The sequence below is a fragment of the Cavia porcellus genome, unplaced genomic scaffold (genome assembly GCF_034190915.1).
Source record: "Cavia porcellus strain 051 isolate PalLab524CR breed Dunkin Hartley unplaced genomic scaffold, mCavPor4.1 scaffold_25, whole genome shotgun sequence".
Taxonomy (NCBI): domain Eukaryota; kingdom Metazoa; phylum Chordata; class Mammalia; order Rodentia; family Caviidae; genus Cavia; species Cavia porcellus.
In genome coordinates, this window is record NW_026947508.1 from 9,550,226 (window position 1) to 9,572,422 (window position 22,197).

Below are 22,197 nucleotides of genomic sequence, written 5' to 3' on the forward strand. Positions count from 1 at the left end.
AAATTTTCATATATTTTTTCACTGCACTCAGTCACAAAGTGATGTTATTATGTGTGCAAGAGTTTTCTTACATCAGAGTTAGCATTTTCCATCTTTAAAACCCACATGCTCTATAGCAATGTTACATGGCTTCTATACCTGTTTGTTAAACATCTTAAATTAAAAACAGTAGGACCCATTTGATGGCATCTCTGCAATACCTCCCAACTGGCGTCATAGTTGTTAGAGATGGTAAGCTGGCTGGTCAATAATATATTTCCATTGCTCTCTTCTAGGGCCTTAGCACAAGGATCAGAAGCTCCCCAAACAGGAAGGGGCTGAGATTTCACAACACTCATAAGCCTCTTTGTAGGGGGACTGAAATTCAAAATACTAGTGACTTCAAGGGTAGTGGCGTCCTGGTAGGAACAGATGCAGAGGTATGGATCTGTAGCCACTCAGGTCAGAGAAAATGGGCTAAAATAAGAAGGCTTCCTCATAGCCAGATAAGGGCTTTGGGCCTGAGTTGGTCTTCATGGTTTAGAACAGGGCTCTTCAGATTGGCCACAGTGGATGTTACACACAATACTTCTTCTTGTAGATCTTTCAGGATGAGTACGCGGAACCCACTGACACTGTACAAGCTGGCCAAGCAGAGTCTGCTGAAAAGTGAGACCATACTGAGCACTGCTCTGCAGGACCTGTCCACCCTGATGTACTATGACATATTCATGGATGCCTTCATGGGGGAACACAATGAAGTCCTCAAGGTGATGGTGCAGGCATGGCCATTCCCTTACCTCCCCTTGAGGACCCTGATGGATTTGAGGAACTCAAAGTCCACACATACTCAGTTTGGAGAAATCACACCGCAACAGAAAAACCTACAGAGCTTAGAAGCCCTACTGGATGGAATTGACACACAGCTGTCACAAAAGTTTCAGCACAGGTGAGAGTGATACAGATATACTGGAAGGACGGTACTGGGAATCAAGATAAGGGACAGTTGGTGTCAAGGAGCAAGGGAGACTGAAGTGTGGGCAGCTTCTGATGTTGGGGAGAGCGCAGAGGTCTTGGTCTTTGCTGTGCACCACCTGGGAAGGGGCTTCCTGATGAGAAAGCAGCATGGGCATGGTGCAGAGAACTCAGGAGGAGCCTGCACCTTCCTGTTCTTACAGGAACCACAAGTTGAATCAAGCTGCATCCAAATGATAAAAGTTTAGAGAAGGGAGAAACAAGAAGGCAGAAATAGTGGTTGTGCCTCTAATGCCCAGGAGATAAGGAAAAAAAACAGTGTAGGAAGTTGGGCCTTTATCTCCATTTTTAGGCTGCATCCTGTTTCTCTCCCTACCCAGCAGGTGGAATCTGCAGGTGCTGGACTGGAGGGATGTACACAGGGAATTCTGGACTCTAGGGCCCACAGCAATGAGTGCTGCCCACTTGACAGATGCCAGGAATAAGAAAAAAGGCAAGCCTTGCTTAGGTGAAAAGCAGCCAATGCTGAGAATATTCACACACCTTTGTTTTGAATACTGGAGTTCGTCTTGTGCCACCCATGACAAACTACAGCTCTGCCTCTTGAAGTGGGCCAGCAAGAGAAAAGCTTCAGTGCGCCTGTACTGTGAGAAGGTGACGATCAGGTCCAGTGCTATCCTTAAAATCCTTAAGCTTCTGCGAACTGTGCACCTGGACTCTATCCATGAGCTGGATGTGTTCAGTGACTGGAATCAGAAAACCATGAAAGCATTTGTCTCTCAGCTCAAGAAGATGACCAACCTTCATACATTTCACTTCAGATGCTTAAGCACAGAGGAGTTCACTTCTCCCTCCAAAAACAAGTGGTATTCACGACTCTATGCTTCTCACTTAGGACAGATGCAGAGTCTTCAGGAGCTTCACATGGAGGAAGTCTTCTTCCTACGAGGAGCTCTGCATAAGATTTTAAGGTGAGTGTGTGATAAGTTCCCGTGCATATTCATGGTTACAGTAAATACTAATAGGGCATATGTGCCCATCTGCTGGCCAAGGGGAAGAAACTGGTAAGTGGGAAAATCAATACCATCTGGACCATGGCAAGGTCTCCCATAACCTCCCATGTAAAGCAGGGATTAAACTAAGCTACAAGTTCTGAAGCAGGTGCATGTCTGAAAGCCAGCTGTCATAGAGCAGGCAACTGAGGGCAGATTATCTTTCTTCCCTAGGAAGACTATCTAGGTAAAGTACTGGGAAAAGGGAAGAGACAGCACTCATGGAGAGGCAGGCCACACACCTGCACACTCAACAGGTGACTGCTTTGCAGCTGTGATGGGAAGTGGTCCATTTTCTATGTCCTTCTTAGGGAAAGACTGCTGAGTGCTTCTCATTGTTACTTTTCTGATTGCTAGGACAAAATATGCAACACTCACAAGTAAAACAAGTGGAGGTTTTTATTAGCTCATAGTTTTACAGTTTGCAGTCAAATGTCAGCCAGATCCAGGGATTGCAGAGAAGAAACATTCCACCAAATGGCAGGAAGAAAGCAGCAAGCTGCCTTCCTTCTTCCCTTTATATTCCATCCAGGCTACAAGCCTATTACTTAGTGCCACACACACCCAGGGTGGTGCTTCCTAGTTTAATAATTCCATGAACTGCTGGCATGTGAAACCAGTCATTGGGCTGATCCAGGTATCACCCTGGACATAACCACTTGCACAAATATCCACCAGTCAGTATGTAAGGCTTTGAACAGATGGCAACATGAAAGTCATAACAGTGTCAAGGCAGGGCAATGAGCTTATGGGAAGCACAGGAGTCTGGAGCTGAGGAGGAGGAGGAGGAGTGCAGGGCTAGCAACAGGGACATACGTTTCGCTGAGGATGTAAGGCCAAATACAGTCCAATGGCCTGGTTTCATTCTTCCTGCAATTCACCCACTGGCCTCAATGGGCCTGCGCTATGACTGTGCTTGGCAGTGAGCACGGCACACTGCAAAAATGGAGACTGAGCCCATCACACATGTGATGGTGACCAGAAGGATGAGTGAGTTCAGCACGCAGCATTCCAGGGACCATCAGATGGTGAGAGGAATGTTGGAGCTACACTGGCTCTCCTGCCTTGAGGTCATTTCCTAATTCCCCTCATTTATCACCTCCATTCATACCAAATGACTCTTCTCTCTCTGCAGGACACAGACCCCCTTGAAGGCCCTCTCCTTGAGTTCAAGCCCCTTGAAGGAATCTGACCTGAAGCATCTGTCCCAATGTGCAAGCACAAGCCAGTTCAAGTCCCTGACTCTGAGCTGGATTTCAATGCACTCATTCCATCCTGATACCCTCCGAGTTCTGATACACAATCTGGCCAGCACCCTGGAGACCCTAGCCCTAGAGCACTGTGAGTTCACAGACACCCAGCTCCTTGCCATCTTGCCTGCCCTGAGCAGCTGCTCAAGGCTCAGGACTTTCAGTTGCTGTGGGAACTACTTTTCCCTGAGCACCCATGAGGTCCTGCTATGCCTGACTTTAAGAATGAGCCAGTAAACCCAAGGTCTGTATCCTGCCCCACTGGAGAGCTATGAGTCCAATATTCCAACACAGTGTGTACACCCTGAGCAATTCGCCCAGGTCTGTGCTAAATTGACAGTGCTGTTGAAGGCCATAAGACCTTCTCTTAATGTCCAGATCTGTACCCACTCTTGTAATTTTGACATACCATGTCAATTCTACAGACTGGAGCCCAGAGGAAACTGGGTTGTCACACAGGAGTATCACTATTGAAGTAGCCTTAGATGCTACCATGGTGTACATCTTCAGCATGGTGATTGTATTTTCTTAATCATGATGTCCCCAGAAAGCCTCTTGCATTGCCTGTTGGGGTCTGTGGGAGATGCCTGTATCATGGAGGTATGGTTAGCAATGCCTGGTCAATGGAGCCAAGGCCATGAAGAAACTATCTCCGTTCATCCTCTGTTCACTTCTGTCTGTGTCCCACATCCAGCTTATGAGCTTTTTCCCTCTGCCATGTACTTCTTCCATGCTGGCCAGTCAAATTGAATTGTAACACTAAATAAACTTTTCTCCTTTGAAATTATGAGTGTTGGGTATTGTGTAATATGAAAGTGATAAAAATGTGTTAATCCTCTACAAATATTTATCAGACGGTCATAAAGGAAACCTTTTAGGTATGCAAGAACACATTCATAATCCCAGTACTTTGAATGCTGAGGCTCCATAGTGAGACTTTGTCTTAAAGATAACTAGATACACAGGGGGACAAATGAACAAATCTTAATGTAAACTCTTTCATGAAGAATCAGTCCAATTCTTGGCTTTCCAATTTGTGGTTTATTACTATGTTTGCCATGTGTCATAATAATATTCATCTTGGTTAGGGAAGCTGCCTTTATTTCTTTCTTTTTGTTACTTAGGGAATTGAATTAAGGACCATCATACTGAGTTACCTATCGCTCTTTATTTTTTCATATTTTTTTATTTTTTTCACATGTCTGTTGTATGCAATGGTCAAGTTCAGCACGAGGAGCTGGTACATACACATAATATACCTTAAGTGATTTTAAGTCTCATTCTCTTCCCTTCCATCTCTTGATTTTCTGCTACTAGTGAGTTTACTTTTTGAGACAGGGTCTCGCTAAGCACCTAAGCTGTGCGGGCTAAGCTCAACCTGTAGTTTTCATGACAGCCTCCATGTGTTCTGGGAGCACAGGCATGCACTGGCACATCTATCTTGGCTTCCCATATATCCCTCAGCCATTTCCAATGTTTAGAGGGGAACAAAGCCATTGGACTGCACCCTGTCCATAGGGATGAGCTGTAGGAATTCAGCTCCTTACTCCCATTTTTCAGCCCTCTGGGTAGAGACACGGGCCTCATGCAGGCAAGACCAGTAGTCACTCCTGAGCTGTACTCCCAGCCACTCAAAACTGATACATTACAGATTGATATACTGCATATAATTATCTGGTTTCTTTTATATTCTGTTTTATAATCATGAATCTAGCTCATATCATTAAAAGTCACAAATTATATTAAGAGTAGGTTAAGTTTGTTGCTTTCTAGGCTGTGTTTGTTTCTATTGGTACTACTGCAGCCAAAATTGATATAATTGTTCTAAACAGCTGCTGAATTCATGGTGCATGTCTCTGATCCTGGTGAATTAGGAAGCTGAGGTGTAAGTACTGCACGATCAAGACTAGCACAGCCAATCTTCATTACCCTATCTCACAAGACACAGATTAAAATACTTGAAGAAGATGTAGTTCCATGGTACTGTCCTAGGTTGGAGCTACAGTACTGTGCAAAGGAACAAGCAAAAGTCTTTGCGATAAATTATATTTTCTGAAGACAGTATCTTGATAGGTTGTCCAGGCTGGTCTTGGACTAATTGTGTAGAACATTAAGGCTTCTAACTTGTGGCAATACAACTCCCTCTACCTTGCAAGTGCTAGGATTCCAGGCATTTGGCACTGCAACATGGAGCTTCTCTGTCAGAAAGTGGAAAGCAAAGTGCATTAAAATCATCAGTTTACCAACTCTGCTTTGATTATTCTTATGGCTTGGTCTAGATGTCTCCCCAAAGCCTCAGTGATCATATGTGGAGCTTTTCCAGAGATGAATGAATTTTCAGTGTGTGACACTATGGAGGACCACTGGCATGATTCTTCTTTAATAAAGACCAGTGGTCTCCACTTGGCCAGCTCTGGCCCTGTCTTCATGTACTGATGTGCACAGAGATGCATGTACTGATATGTACTCATCTGCCCCTTTGACTGACTTTAAGCAATGTAAAGAAGGCTGGCTGAGACGCTGATGTTTCATCTATGAAGCCAGATGGCAGTCACTGTTTTCCCACCACTGTACTGAAGAGCCACCACTCCACAAGGGGATGAGCTTGAGGTAAGAGGCTGTGATTTCTCAGGGCATAAAAGTTGCACATCACAGCTGAAACACCAACCCCAAAACATTAGATATTATCTCAACTGTGTTATTCAGATTAGGCTCTGTACATATAGCAGAGGTGATTTGGGGTTTCCTACCCACCCCACAAGACTCACATATTTCCTGCCATTCTCACAGTTATACCTTCTTAAACCACTCCATTCTTCACAATTTAATAAAATCCTGGTGGGGACCTGGGTCAAGTCATTTGTTCTGGTGAACCCTGAACTCCCCAGAATTATATTTTAGTGTCTTTATTCTTGCGATGGGTTGCACTGGAAGTCATAGATTGGAATTAACTCACCAGAATTCCAATAACTTTTCTATGGGATTACAAACATAAACTTCCCAGACAGAGACAGGGCCCAGAAGGGCTCTCTATCACACTGGGATTGGTGCATGGTGTATTATTAGGCTGAAGGGCACTAGGATTAAGGGTGTGGGGGCTACCCACCCTAAGTAGTTGGATAAAAATCACACATAGAAAGACCTGTGGCCGGGTTGAAAATATAGTTCAGCCGGATAAGCACCTGCCTGGCAAGTGTAAGGTTGTGAGTTAGATCCCTGGTACAAAAAAAAAAAAGAGCTGTGTTCATCCCTTCTTTTTTGCCCACCATGATCTGCTTTTTCTCTGTGATACCTGATTTCTGTGCCACATTGCCTTAGAGCCAACAGATAATGGACTGAAACCTCTACAAACTGTGATCTAAAGAAACCCTTCTTCCCTTAATTTGTGAGTGCTGAGTAGTGGAAATGAGGAAAGTAACTAAGACAGTTGTACCCTAGAAACTTCTTTACCATCCTGGAAGACTAGATGCTATGATTCAGGACACAACACACTTTATGTTCATTATGTACACTATAGAGACACATGAACATAGTCCACCAACTTCATCAACAACACACTCCTCTGTTCCTGAGAAAAGGGGAGAGCAGAGACACAGTGCACAAATGCAACAGTTTTCCATGTGGCCAGCATCTCAGGATTCCACACAAAAGCAGAACTCTGACACCCAGCAGGAATGCAGATGGGAGCACAAGACTGATTCCATTCCTAATGCAGCTCATTCCAAGCTGTGGGACAAGCTTGCCCCCTGCTGGTGATTCAGGCCAGGTGAGAGCAATTTTCAAGAACAGGACTGTACTTCCTGTGGTAATTTTAAAAACTATTATGAAATACTGTTTCAGTGCTACTGGTGTTATCTTTTACATAAATACCGATGATATGAATTGCTTTTTAAAATTACAGAGGACTCTGGGCGTGATAGCACTCCTTATAACCCCAGCAACAGGGCAGGCTAAGGAAGGAGGATGGGAATTTCCAGCCAGCCCAAAAAGCTCACCAGGTCCTGTCTCAAAATAAAGATGTGGGCAGTGTGTGGTGGTGTGCACCTGTAATCCCAGCACTCCTGAGGCTGGGGCAGGAGGATCACTGTAAATTCAAGGCCACCCTGAACAGTATAGCAAGACCCTGTCTCTCATACATAAAAATATTAAAAGTGAGGATGTAGCTCAATGCAAATGTAATGAATTCAGTTGTCTGTACTAAAACCAAATACATAATTATATCGCTCTATGCCTCAGGCTAAGCTCAAATTTTTAACACTGCTGCTTAAGCCTCCCAGAGCCCTGGGATTAAATATTTGTAGCACCAAGTCCAACTGAAATTACTTACATATGACTAAAAGAAATGAATCATTTTTCATGAACAGGATTAAAATACCATGAATGAGTAATTGAATTTTCTCAGATATTTTTATCAATTGAGATGCAGTTCAGATTGGCCTTGAACTCACTTTGGAGCCCAGGGTCTCAAATTTGCAGTGATCCTCCTGCCTCATCCTCCCAGTGCTGGTATTGTAAGACTGAACCATCATGCCTGGCTTGTTAAAATAATCTTTTGTTTTTCACGGAATTTTTTTACAGAAAGTCTTAGTTTTTAGAGCAAGCTGATTCTGAATTTATTATGAACCTAGGCTGGCCTAAAGTCTTGGCTGTTGATGGATTTTGAACCCTCAAGCCAATGTTGCATTTGTCATGGATTTTGAGACCCTAATCCAATCTTTCCTCACACGTGGTCACAGGGCTGCAGCTGTCAAATTCCCAGAAACCTAAACATAGGAAAGAAATGAAGCTGTCCAGGTGCCACTCGGAACCTGCACTATTACCCTCGATTTTGTCTGGAGGCTCCTCACCAGAAATGGAGCCTTGAACCAGGAGATGTGTCTGGGCATTTAGAGCCCCTAACTCACCACTTCCCAGAGCCTCATTACAAGAAGTGGAGGGATTAAGACTCCCATTTTTGCTTTCTTTTAATCATATTTTTCATAAGAAATGTAATGCTCGATCTGCCTCCCCATCCCCGTTGCACTTGGGAGAACTGTGCAGCTTCCAAGGGGTGGGCGGGCGCATGCTATCCCCAGAGCCCAGCCTTGGGACTTCCGCACCTCGCCAGCAGTGTGCAGAGGAGCGGCTAGGTGGATCTGGGGCGGCTGCATCAGCCTTCCTGTGTGTCTGGAGGACTGTGGATGTCTCAGCGGGCAGGGGAACATCGCAGGTTCCAGAGGCCCCGTGGCCTGTGGTGAGTCTGCAGCACATTCTGCCCAAAGCCCAGACTATTCAGGACCCTCCAGGCTTCCGGGTGCAGTGAAGTGGAGAAGTGGGTTTGAGGCCTCTGCATCCGCCTCCCCATCATGGCTGCACTTGGAGAACTGTGGAGCTTCCAACAAGTAGGCAGGCGGACACTCTCCCTGGAGCCCAGCCTGTTTGGGACTCCCACGCCTCACCATCGGTGTGCAGAGGAGGGGCTGGGCGAACCTGGGGCGCCTGCATCCGCCTCCCCGTGTGTCTGTAGGACTATGGAAGTCTCAGCGGGCAGGGGAGCATCGCAGGTTCCAGAGGCCCTGCGGCCTGTGGTGCGTCCTCAGCACACTCTGCCCAAAGCCCAGGATGTTTGGGACCCTCCAGGCTTCAGGGTGCAGTGAAGAGGAGAAGTGGCTTTGAAGCCTCTACATCCCCGTCCCCATCCCAGCTGCACTTGGAGAACTGTGGAGCTTCCAATGGGTGCGCAGGCACACTCTATCCCTGGACCCCAGCCTGTTTGGGACTCCCGCACCTCACCATCGGTGTGCAGAGGAGGGGCTGGGCAGATCTGGGGCACCTGCATCAGCCTCCCCATGTGTCTAGAGGACTGTGGATGTCTCGGCAGGCAGGGGAACATCGCAGGTTCCAGAGGCCCCGTGGCCTGTGGTGAGTCTGCAGCACACTCTGCCCAAAGCCCAGACTGTTCAGGACCCTCCAGGCTTCCGGGTGCAGTGAATTGGAGAGGTGGGTTTGAGGTGTTTACATCCGCGTCTGCATTCCAGCTGTGCTTGGAGAGCTGTGAAGCTTCCAACGGACAGGTGGGCGCACAGTGTCCCTGAGGCCCAGCTTATCTGGAACTGTGGAGTTCTGAACAGGCAGAGGAGGGCCATTGGTTCTGCAGGCCCAGTGGATTTGGGGACCGGGATGCCAGAGTTTCAGGAGGGGCAAACATAGAAGGGGATTTCCAACAGACCCTGAGGAAGCTTTCAAATAACACTTGAAACACAGAAATATAGGAAAGTGACAAAATGAAAGACCAAATTACAACCTCAAACCTCCAACTCATCTCAAGAACACTAGGAGCAATGTATATAGAAGAAAATATATGCCATTCACCTCAAATATCGGACACAATAGCTACTGAAATTAACAAGCAACTCCAGGAAGCTTTAAAGAAATTCAAACTAGAAATAATCTCCCAGGTAAAAGAAGAAATGATAAAAGAAATGAAAGAGATTCTGAATATATCTAGAGAGAACAAAGTTAAAAAATTGTAGGAACTAAACAAAAAGATAGAATCCCTAGATGAGCAATATAAGAAACAAACAGAACACATAATGCAGATGCACAGAGATATACAGGAAATAAAAAAGCTCCACTGAAAGTTGTAAAAACCACTTCAATGAAAGTGAAGATAGAATTTCAGACCTTGAAGAGAGGATTGCAGCTAGTGAACAGGAAAGGAAAGATCTTTTAAAAACAACAAGGAATCAGGAAACAACAATTCAACAACTGCAAGACGTTGAAAAGAAAAATAACATAAGAATGATAGGGATTAATGAAAAAGAAGGAGACAACATAAAGGATGTCAAGAGGATATTTAGAGAAGTAATAGCTGAAAATATCCCAAGCATGAGATCAGAAACCGACATCAGGATCAGTGAAGCATATAGAACTCCAAATAGTCATAACCAAAATAAAACTACAACCAGACATATAATAATCACCATCCCAGAAATCCAACACAAGAATAGATTATTAAAAGCTGTCAGAGAGAAAAGACAGATCACTTATAAAGGAAAACGTATCAGAATCACAGCAGACTTCTCAGCACAAACAATAAAGTCAAGGAGAGCATGGAGTGAAGTATTCCAGATCCTAAAGCAAAATGATTTCCAACCTAGACTGATGTACCCTGCAAAACTATCATTCAAAATTGATGGTGAAATATAATACTTCCATGACAAAGAACAGCTGAAGAACTTCATGAACACCAAACCAACCCTGCAAAAATTATTGAAAGACAGTTTACATACACAAAGGAAAAACCACTAAGCAAAGCAGATAATTAAACAGAATAGAAAGATAAAGGCGCAACAGCAGAGTGATAATATGTCAACAATAAACCAGCATTCAACAGTTATAACCATTAATGTAAATGGTCTCAATGCACCAATCAAAAGAAACAGACTAGCAGAATGGATCAAGAAATGAAATCCAAACATGTGCTGTTTACAGGAAACCCATCTAACCCAGAAGGATACTCACAGACTGAGGATGGAAAACAATACTCCATGCAACAGGAATCCAAAAAAAAGCAGGAGTAGCCATTCTGTTCACAGACAACATGAACTTTAAACCAACAATGACCATAAAGGACAAAGAAGGTCACTATATACCCGTAATGGGAAAACTCCAAGAGGAAGAGATAACTATCTTAAATATATATGCACCAAACTCCAGAGCAACCAGTTATATAAAACAACTATTAACAGAAATTAAAACTCAAATTATCAGTAACACAATTGTAACAGGAGACCTTAATATGCCATTGACACCAAGGAACAGATCAACCAGACAGAAAATGAGCAAAGAAATAACAGAACTGAATCACACCTGTGAACAAATGGGTTTGATAGACATATACAGAATGTTCCACCCAACAACATCAGAATACACATTCTTCTCAGCAGTACATGGATCATTCTCTAAAATAGACCATATATTAGCTCACAGAGCATATTTAAACAAATGCAAAAGAGTTGAAATCATCCCTTGCATGTTATCGGATCATAGCACTCTGAAATTAGTAATTAATGATAAAAGATACTGCAAAAATCCCACAAACATATGGAAACTGAATAAGACACACGTGAGTAATCAGTGGGTCACAGAAGAAATTAAACAATACCTAAAAGAAAATGAAAGTGCAGATACAACGTACCAGAATTTGTGGGATGCAATGAAAGCCATCCTCAGAGGAATATTTATTGCACTGAGTTCCCATATCAGGAAAACAGAATGAATACAAATAAATAACCTGATGCTACACCTCAAACATCTAGAAAAAGAAGAGCAAGTCAAGCCCAAAGCCAAAAGAAGAGAGGAAATTATAAAAATCAGAGCAGAAATCAATGCAATAGAGACTAAGAAAACAATCCAAAGAATCAACGAATCAAAGAGTTGGTTCTTTGAAAGAATAAATAAAATCGATAAGCCCCTAGCCAACCTTATTAAAAAAGGAAAGAAAAAGCTCAAATTCATGCAATAAGAAATGAAAAAGGTGAAATCACTACAGATTCTACAGAAATACAGAAGATCAACACCTATTTTGAAAACCTCTACTCTCAAAGATTTGATAACACAGAAGAAATAGATTCTTAGAAACATATGAAGTACCAACGCTAGATCAAGAGGATGTAAAATGGCTGAGTAACCCAATCACTGTTAATGAAATTGAAATTGTAATTAAGTCCTTACCTACAAAGAAGAGCCCAGGCACAGATGGATTCACTGCAGAATTCTACAAGAAATACAAAGAAGACCTAATGTTGACTCTCCTCAAACTATTCAATGAAATTGAAAGGGAAGCAATCCTTCCTAAGTCATTCCTGGAAGCAAATATTACTCTTGTACCAAAACCTGAGAAAGACCAAACTAAAAAAGGGAACAATAGACTGATCTCCCTAATGAACACAGATGCATAAATTCTCAATAAAATATTGGCAACTAGGATGCAGCAAATCATCAAAAAGATTATACAGCATGATCAACTGGTATTAATGCCAGGAATGCAGGGATTTTTCAACATACGTAAATCAATAAATGTAATCTACCATATCAATACAGCCAAAAGTAAGAATCACATGATCATTTCTATCGATGCAGAAAAAGCCTTCGATAAGGTCCAACATTTATTCATGATAAGAACTTTACAGAAAATTGGAATAGATGGTCTTTACCTCAATATAATAAAGGCCATTTATGACAAACCAACAGCCAGTATCATACTAAATGGCCAAAAATTGAAAGCCTTTACTTTAAAATCAGGCACAAGACAAGGATGTCCTTTATCACCACTCCTATTTAATATAGTACTGAAAGTGCTGGCCAAAGCAATTAGGCAAGAGAAAGAAATAAAAGGGGTAAGGATAGGAAAAAAAGAAGTTAAATTATCATTGTTTGCAGATGACATGATACTTTACATAGAAGACCCCCTAAACTCCATGGAAAGACTCTTAGATACAATAAATAAATTCAGTAATGTGGCTGGATACAAAATCAATACTCAGAAATCAATAGCATTCTTATACACAAACAACAAAATCACAAAGACTGAAATAAGAGAAACTACACTCTTCACATTAGCAAGCAAAAAAATGAAATATTTAGGAATTACTCTTATGAAAGAAGTGAAAGACCTATACAGGGAAAATTATAATACACTGAAAAAAGAAATTGAAGATGATCTCAGAAAATGGAAAGACATCCCTTGCTCATGGTTAGGAAGAACAAACATTGTGAAAATGGCCATTCTCCCAAAACTGTTATACAGATTCAATGCAATCCCAATAAAAATACCATCAACATACCTTATAGATCTAGAGAAATCACTCCTAAATTTCATCTGGAACCAGAAGAGACCTAGAAGAGCAAAGGCAATTCTAAGCAGCAAAGACAAAGCAGGAGGCATCACAATACCTGACTTGAAGTTATACTACAAAGCAACAGTAGTAAAATCAACATGGTATTGGAATCAAAAGAGAGCTGAAGATCAATGGAATATATTAGAATATACAAGCACAACTACAAACACACTCAACCACCTTATCTTTAATAAAGAAGCCAAGCAGGTTCACTGGAAGAACGACAGTCTCTTTAATAAATGGTGCTGGAAAAACTGGCTCTCCATTTGCCAAAAACGAAAGCTAGACCCATGTCTATGACCATGTACTAAATTCAAATCTAAATGGGTCAAAGATCTGAATATTAAAACAGAAATACTAAATCTATTTTAAGACAAATTGGGTAGAAACCTTGAAGACATAGGCGTAGGTAGAGAATTCATAAACAGGACTCAAACTACATGGGAAATACTTCCCAGAATCAATAACTGGGACCACTACTTATTAAAAAGTTTCTGCATGTCAAAAGAAATCTCCACCATAATGAAAAGAAAACCCACAAACTGGGAAAGGATTTTAGTGAACTCTCTCAGACAAAGGACTCTTGTCTAAAACATATAAAGAATTAAAAAAAAACTAAGACCCCCAAAATTCAAAGATCCAATCCAAAATGGGCATCTGAGAGGAATACGCACTTCTCAGATGAAGAAATACAAATGGCCAATAAATACATGAAAAAATGTTCATCATCATTGGTCATTAAAGAAATGCAAATTAAAACCATGCTGAGATACCACCTCACTCCTGAAAGAATGGCCAGGATCAAGAAAACCAACAACAACAAATGCTGGAGAGGCTGTGGGGAAAAAGGAACTCTCCTACACTGTTGGTGGGAGTGTAGACTGGTGCAACCTTTGTGGACGTCAGTCTGGAGATTTCTCAAAAAGCTGGGATGGGAAGTCCCATTTATTCCAGCTATTCCACTTCTAGGCGTATTCCCAGAAGAAATGAAAGCATCATACCACAGTGATATATGTGCACCTATGTTTATAGCAGCACAATTTGTAATCACCAGATCTTGGAAACAACACAAGTGTCCATCAACTGAGGAATGGACAAGAAAGTTGTGGTATTTCTATGCAATGGAGTATTATTCAACTATAAAGAAGGATCACATTGAGATATTTATCAATAAATGGGCACAGCTTGAGACCATACTCATAAGTGAAATAAATCAATCTCACATGTGTGAATACCGAATAGTTTCCCTAATGTAAGTAATGATTCAAATATATAAAAATATGTGGTAATCATGATTCCCCATTATGTGGCCTTGCAGCCTTATAAAGTTTTCACTTATTAATTGGAGAGGCTTTATCCTGGGCTTCTTGATATGGAAATATTTGAAGCTATAGTATATGAAGTTTTATTCCAATATTTCAAGGAAAAAGACAGACACTATGGTAACTACTATTATGTCAGGTTATTTGGTGGTGAAGCACTAGGTTGCTGAAACTGTCATGCTTTGACCTGTATTGTTATATTGTTATGTCCTCTTTTATCTCAATCTCTCCCTTATTCATTAAACAAATTATTTAGTTATATTTTATGATTTTTTAATTAAGAGGAAATATTTTAAAAATTAGCAGGATATACAATGGTAACTTTTTTTGATTTCCTATTAACCTGTTTTGAAGTCCTGTAATACTCTCATTATCTTGTTTTGACTGATTAGACTCTGTTCCATTCTGTATGATAGTATCAAGTTTGAGGGTATGGGCAACTACTTTGAAGGCAATAAGATTCACTAAGATGCCCACTCTGGTTTGACTATTGTCTCCTTTGGAAGTCCTGTAATGTTTACAATGCTTAAGTTTTATTGGTCTTGTTCTCTACTGTTTTGTTCAACTTTATAATATCTAATGAGATAGACAATTCCTTTTAAGGAAACAAGAGACATTGTCGATAACCATTGTTGATAACCTTGTACTCGGTTTTACATCATGTGCTATGTCTATCCTTGGTTTTGACTGACAGCTTTGTTTTGCCATATTTGACTTTATTCTCTCCCAAAAAAAGTAATAAGAACTAAGGAGTAATAAAACCCAAAATGTGTAAATTTTGTTGTAAAAAAGAGAGGGAAAAAAATGCTCTAAAGGATACAACAGCAAGTGTGTATAGGGGTGTTAAATAGCTGACCATATTAATGTTTTTGGTTGGGTTTTGAACACAACTGTTTGCAGTCTCTGTTTGAATGTCCACTTTGTATGCTTTGATACTGTGCTTTGAGCAACTATCTCTAAGATGATAATATGTAATCTATTAACTGGTGATTTTTTTACTGTTTTTTTTTTTTTGTAGTTCTGTATTACTTGTATCCTTCACCGCTTTGTTTTGTTTTGTTTTGTTTTTTCTCTTTTTCCTTTTAAATAAAATTTTAAAAAAAGAAATGTAATGCTCACAACCATGCAAGGTGGTGCAGGTCTTTAATCAATCAGGATGCAGAGGGAGGAATATGAAACATTGAGGTCAACCACAATGAGAACAAACCTTTCCAAAACAGAAACACACACACACAGCAGAGAGCACAGATATTTTATTAAGTTGATTCTTAAAGGTACAGTGAAAACATTTGTGCATATATTGTATGTTAATGAGCTTTATATTAAAACATCAAATGCAGCTATGAGAGAGAGAGAGCAGGATATGGGGAGCTCATCCAAGAAGCCCAATTATCTGTCTTGAGAATTTGAGGAAAAAAATTAAACAAACAGAGACAAGTACAGTATTGCATCAAAAGCTGAGAAGTTGATGTCTGGATTAAACTTCTCCACTCCCAAAACAGCCACTATTTATTAGGTGCATATAGTGATAGCTGGAGCTAATAAAAGATTACAATAAATCCGAAGACTCTGACTCAAGAGGCCATAGATGATCACATGCTAAAAGGATCTTGTACTGGAGAATAATCCTCAGATGACTCAAGAACGCACAGATGCCCTTATGTTTAAAAGTGTCAATGGGAAATTTGAGATGGTGGTACAAATAATCACATACTCCCCTTTTATCCAATAGGGAAATATGCAAAATTAGCCAATGTGAATCTGCAGTCCCCAACACCAGGATAATAGTTCAGGGGTTAATCAGCATATCTTACTGATTTGTGATTCTGAGACTGGTGCAGCATTTCTCAACAAGCCCTACTTATGACCGCATGAGGATTTGGGAGACATCTAGATACAAGGCAGAACACATTCCTATGCTTTGATTTAAGTTACTCTGTAATCCTCATATAAAATACATCTTAATTTTCTTTCTTTGTAATGCTGTGCATTGAAACCAAGGACTTCCCCCTTGAGAACTATTCTCTACCCTTTTCAAATATCAGGTAAGGGTCTGTCTAAGTTAATAAACTGACTAGACTGGGACTGAATTCATGATCCCCCAGCCTCAGTCTCCCAGTGTGCTAGGTTACATGCATGCACCACCCATGTAGATCACTTTTTTGATATTGTTGGAAGGATTAATATTCACAAGGCAGTTTCAATAGAGAACAATGTTTGTCTCTTAGTAAAACAACTGAAAAGGAACTGTGATTTCTATTAAGAATTACAAAGACAGAAAGAGAGAAAAAGAGAGAGAGAGAGAGAAAGCAAGAAAGGAAGGAAGTTCTCAAACCATCATCACTCATGCTTGAAACAACATTAGCACACAAACACGAACCTCTGCACAGTTGGGTTCAGTACTCCAATCTTCACTGCTGAGAATCACTGCTCACAGGCATTTTTGAACTCATGACTGGGACTCTCCTCAGAGAGGAGAGTATTGTACCTCCCAGACTTGCTCTCCCCCTATGGTGAAAGGATGCTTTTCTGCATCCCAAGCACAGCAAATGCTGCCATCAGGTGCCCACAGATAAAGGGCACCAGCCCTCCTGTGTGACTGTGGAGGCTGTCTTGGGCCTCTGAAGGGCAGAGGACCACCTGCTGACCATGATATCTGTGTCCTCTCAGCTCAGGACTTCAGGGACAGCAGTAATGGGAAGTAAGGCCATGCCATTGGGAAGAGGAGAAACCTTAATCAAAAATAAACTGGAGGCCAAACCTGAAAGTATGCAGGAAAGCAAAATAACTGAACCTCATCAATGGCTGTAACCTTTTTAAAACTGTGAACTGGGGTCATTGGTGACAAACACACCAGGGACAAGCAAGCTTAATCTTAGGTTTTCATAAGCAATGGGCTAATAATACATGATTGGGGACCTAGGAAATTTCCAACCTTCTATTAAAGATAAGGTAGGTTTTGGGTCAATGCACTGGTTCAGACCTGTCATGTCAGTACTCTGTAGGCTTGACCACAACTTGAGCACAAATTTTAGAAATTCCAAGAACCTGTCTAAAAAAGAGTTGGACAAAAGTTCAGTATTTGAGTGTTTGAGATGTCCTTACCAGTAGTGAAAAGAAAAATGGAGGGAGGAAATCAGGAGGGAAGGGAAAGAAAATATGAAGGAAAGAAGTGATGAAGAAAAATTGTATTCAGTAAGCACCCATTATATGAATGAGTTTCATTTCTGGAGGAATCTTGGGTCTTTTTTTGTCCTTTTCTAATTGGTGACAAGACCCTGCTAAGTGAGTAAATTACCCAAGCTGGGTGGGTATTTAGGAATCTGTAGCCTCAGTCTTCTAGGTTTCTGGGATTAGAGGTGTGCGCACAATCTGACCACAAATTAAAGATGTCCTGCACAGCAAAACCCCTGGCTTTAAAACAATCCCAGTAAAATCTCAGAAAAATACAATAAATGTACTGATTGGTCCATACAGGAGTTTAGTCTCCCATACCAGAATTGATAAAACAAATTTTCTTTTAAAACCAAAGTGAGACAAGGCCTGGTGGCCCTGGAATCCCAGCAATCATGAGACTGAGGCAGGATGTCTGATATGAGTTCAAGGCTAACCTGGGTGCAACACAAGGTAAATTGAAACCCAGCCTGCCCTACAAAGAAGACCTTGTTTCAAAAAATGTGACAATGATAAGAGCTGTACTAAAATGCTAAAAAAAAAAAAACTAGTGGACTCTTCCTTTCAGCAGATACAAGCTATTCAGCAGATCCTCGTCCCTGCAACTAAGAAGCAAGTAGAAGAATTTTCGGGAGCCATAGGATATTGTTGGCTTTGTATTATTAACTTTGCTGAAATAGCCCAGTCACTTTGTGACTCATTGAGAGAGTCTCAAGACCCGTTAGAGTGGACAGACTCACACTACCAGGCTTTTAAGCAACTGAAATCAGCCTTAACAGAAGCTCCAGCTCTGGCTCTGCCAAATTTGCAAAAATCTTTTTCCCTCTATGTTGATGAAAAGTGAAGCATAGCAAAAGGAGACTAACTCAGAGTTCAGGGCCATGGCAAAGGTCTGTTTCCTATCTTTCCAAGAGACTTGATAATGCACAGCCAGATGGCCGCCTTACCTGCAGGTGATCGCTTTGGTGGCCCTCCTGGTGAAAGAGGCTCAGAAGTTTACATTTGGATAAAAACTTTTAAGTATCTCCTCTCATTCACTGGAAACTCTTATGAAGGCTCCCCCAGATCACTGTCTAACTTCCGAGTTATGCACTATCAGGCACTGCTCCTGAATCCAACTACTATCAGCTTCAAGGAAACAGCATCCTTGAATACTGCTACCCTGCTCTCTGGTGATGACCCCTCCTTGCCTCTCCACAATTGTAGTGAGATCATTAATCACCTCATGGGACTTTGACCAGATTCGATGGATGAGCTGCGACCTGGAGTTCCATTGTATTTCTCCGATGGAAGCAGTCACATCTGTCAAGGTAAGCAGGTCATGGGAGCCACCATTATGGACTCTCAGATTCCATGGGGGAAAACCTTGGAGCTGGGAACATCAGCTCAATGAGCTGAACTCATAGCTCTTACTGAGGCCCTCAAGTTGTCAGAAGGAAAAGATATAAACATTTATACTGAGAGCAGGTATGCATTTGCTACTGCCCATGTTCATGGGGCCATTTATAAGGAGGTTTATTGACTTCAGGGAGTTAAAAGATAAAAAATGCTCCCAAAATTTTAGATTTGTTGGTTGCCACTTGGATGCCAAGGAAGGTGGCTATTATTCACTGCAAAGCCCTTCAGGTGGGAGATGACCCTGTTACACGAGGGAACAATCTATCAGACATCACTGCCCAAAAAGCAGCCACAAAATCACTGGAAATTGTGACAGCCCCAGCATTGCTGCTGATTCCACCTACTCTGTCAGAGCCCTTTTACACTCAAAAAGACTTGCATTTGGCAGCTCCACTCCAATCAAAGCCTGATATCCCCAGGGGCTGGTACCAACTGCCTGATAACTGAGTCCTCCTCCCCAAGGACTTGGGATGACAATTCATCTAACAAGTCCACTCACATGAGAGGATCAAAACTAGCTGCTCTGTTTCAAGATTGTTTCTTTATTACTCAGTTAGAAAGCTTACTCAATTTGTGAGCCTTAGATGCCTTCAGGGCCAGTTGGTGAGACCAAAGCAATCACAACAAATGGAAACCACTGGTTATCATGGGACTATTCCTGGGGAACACTGGGAAGGAGACTTTACAGAAATGGGGAAGCCTGTACTTCAAGGGTATAAGTATTTGTAGTAGTGATTGATACTTTCACTGGGTGGGTCAAAGCCTTTCCCACTAAATCTGAGTCAGCTCAGATGGTATTCAAAAAACTTTTACATGAGGTTGTCCCTGATTTGACCTCCTTTTATCCATGGGGTCTCACAATAGCCCAGGTTTTATAGCCCAGATAACTCAAAAAATAACCCAAGTTTTGCAGATCAATTGAAAACACCATTGCGCTTACCGACCTGAAAGTTCAAGACAAGTAGAAAAAACGAACCAGACTTTAAAAACAGTAATAACTAAGATGGCATTTGAAACTGATGAGAACTGGGTGAGTCTCCTTCCTTTTGCCCTCTTGAGCACATGATGTACCCCCTATGTTGCATGTGTTTCCCCTTTTGAAACTCTATATGAGATAACTATTCCTCTTATTCCTAAGATTTCTGAGGAAAAATTAGCTAATCTGGCTAGTCAAGATCTCATTAAGTACTTCCAGACCATCCAGCCAGTACTACCTTCCATACATTGACTATTCTGGTAACAACATCCTCTGCTTGCAGTCCACTCTGAAGAACACCCTTCAGTACAACCTGAGACACTAGTCCTCATCAAGAGACATCAATGTGAATCTCTAGAACCACAGTGGGAAGTCCCCTACACTGTGGTCCTCAGCACTCTGACCTCCATCAAAGTTGCTGGAAAGCCTGCCTGGATTCATCATTCCCACTTCAAGACAGTTCCAACCACTGACAACAATCAACCTACAGATAAATGGACTTTTGTTCCCTCCAAGGATTCTTTAAAGCTTAAAGTTGCCAAATGTATCCAATAGTCTTGTTCTTATGTGTTCTTCCTTATGGAGACCCCAAGGAGATATCTCTTAACCCACTGTTTTGAACTTGGAAAATTACTGACTATTTCACTGGTGAATTATTGGTAGCCAATGCTACTATCCATGGGATAATTAAGATAGATTTATATGTCCTATTAAATAACGTCTCAGCAAAAATTAGACAGAAGAGAATGTTGTTCGGTCTGCATGCCATGCTGCCTGATTAGTTGCTAATGGAGCCGTGTAGGGACCTACATAGTCAAAAGGAATTATAGCCCATTGTATCATTGCTCCCAAAAGCAACAGCTAACGTCTGCTCACACTGATAACACTAGTAGGTGTGTTCACAGTCCATAGAGATAGAATATTTTTGTAGACTTTGGGGTTGTGAATCTGTATCTCGTTGGCAGGGAAACAAAGGGGATCGTTACCTTTTCCTTATGCAGGAAACCCCATCTTCCTGCAACCTCAACGAGTGTAATCATATGACTTGAAGACCCAAAATTCCAACTAATCCTGTTTGAAAAGCAGGATTACATCATGGTATTAAGTTATGGGTCTCCGAATATGACCCAGATATGACCCAGTCAGCCCCCACCAACCCATAGGCCCTCAGGCTCTCCAGCCACTTCGATCTCTCCGTTACTCATCTTCCATCCTCCTCCACTAAACTTCTTTCTCCTGAGACTTGCTAAAGGAAGGAGGCCTCTGTTGGGCATTAGGAAAAAATTGTTTCTTGTATGCCAATCATTCTGGGGTTATCCATCAATGTATGGCCAGCCTTAAAAGTGGCTACAGGAATGAAAACAATCCAGACAAGCTGAACAAAACTGGTTTGAACGATGGTTTTCTCTATCTCCCTGGTTGACAATGTTAATTACAGCAGCCCCCAGACCTCTGTTAATCTTACTTACTTGTTTAACAATTGGACTTTGCATTATAAACAAATTGATAAATTATGTCAAAGATCAGGTTCAAACTATAAAATGAATGATTTTAAGGACACAAGTTTACGAACAAATACCTCTGATTGAAAACTCCATGAGCCAATGATTTGGTTCATTGACAAAAATCCTTGGGGAATGTTGTACGAAAATGCTAAAAAAAACTAGACTGCAAAGTTAAAAAGAAAGTTATTATCAAAAACCTAAAGTTAAAAGGATAATTATTAGCAATACTGTCATTCTGTGCTGTGCTTATTACCCTAGTAACCACGCACCAACCACATAGTTATTGATTAACTGACCACGGTCATCATGCTGTTCTGTATGCATTTTTCCCCAAATAACCTGTTTGCTGTGTCAAACTTTGTTCCCTTTGAAAGAGACAAATGATGCTGTGTCAACCATTGTTCCCTTTATGAGAGACAAATGTTCCCAAAATTGGCAGACCAATGGCTATGAACTGGCTAATATGTGATGTGGGCACCTGTGATTCAAGCACTGGACAGGCTAAGGCTGCAGGATCACTTGCCCAGCTGATTTTCAACTCAGTATGTAGCCCTGGCTGACCTTGAACTCCAGGTTCTCCTGCCTCAGCCTCTGTGCCATTGGGACTGTAGCTGGATCAACCAAGCCAGTGTTACATTTTCGTTTGGATTCTAAATGTGTAAATTTGCCTTCACCCCTTATATAT

The 22,197-nt window shown here is 41.5% G+C and overlaps 1 protein-coding gene across 1 annotated transcript; it reads left to right on the forward strand.

Annotated features, from left to right (window-relative positions):
* The first annotated feature begins 590 nt into the window (after positions 1-590).
* On the forward strand, positions 591-18,870 carry LOC101787559 (PRAME family member 5-like). The gene is made up of 4 exons (XM_063235228.1): positions 591-928; positions 1,335-1,925; positions 3,142-3,347; positions 18,587-18,870. The coding sequence occupies exons 1-4, from the start codon at positions 591-593 to the stop codon at positions 18,868-18,870; spliced, it is 1,419 nt and encodes a 472-aa protein (XP_063091298.1).
* The last annotated feature ends 3,327 nt before the right edge of the window (positions 18,871-22,197 follow it).

What these genes read in the sequence shown, in the direction of transcription:
- LOC101787559 (XM_063235228.1), top strand. Translation starts at nt 591, where the DNA reads ATGAGTACGCGGAACCCACTGACACTGTACAAGCTGGCCAAGCAGAGT. An exon ending in TCACAAAAGTTTCAGCACAG is followed by an intron (nt 929 to 1,334) that starts GTGAGAGTGATA and finishes CTCCCTACCCAG; the next exon opens with CAGGTGGAATCTGCAGGTGC. An exon ending in GCTCTGCATAAGATTTTAAG is followed by an intron (nt 1,926 to 3,141) that starts GTGAGTGTGTGA and finishes CTCTCTCTGCAG; the next exon opens with GACACAGACCCCCTTGAAGG.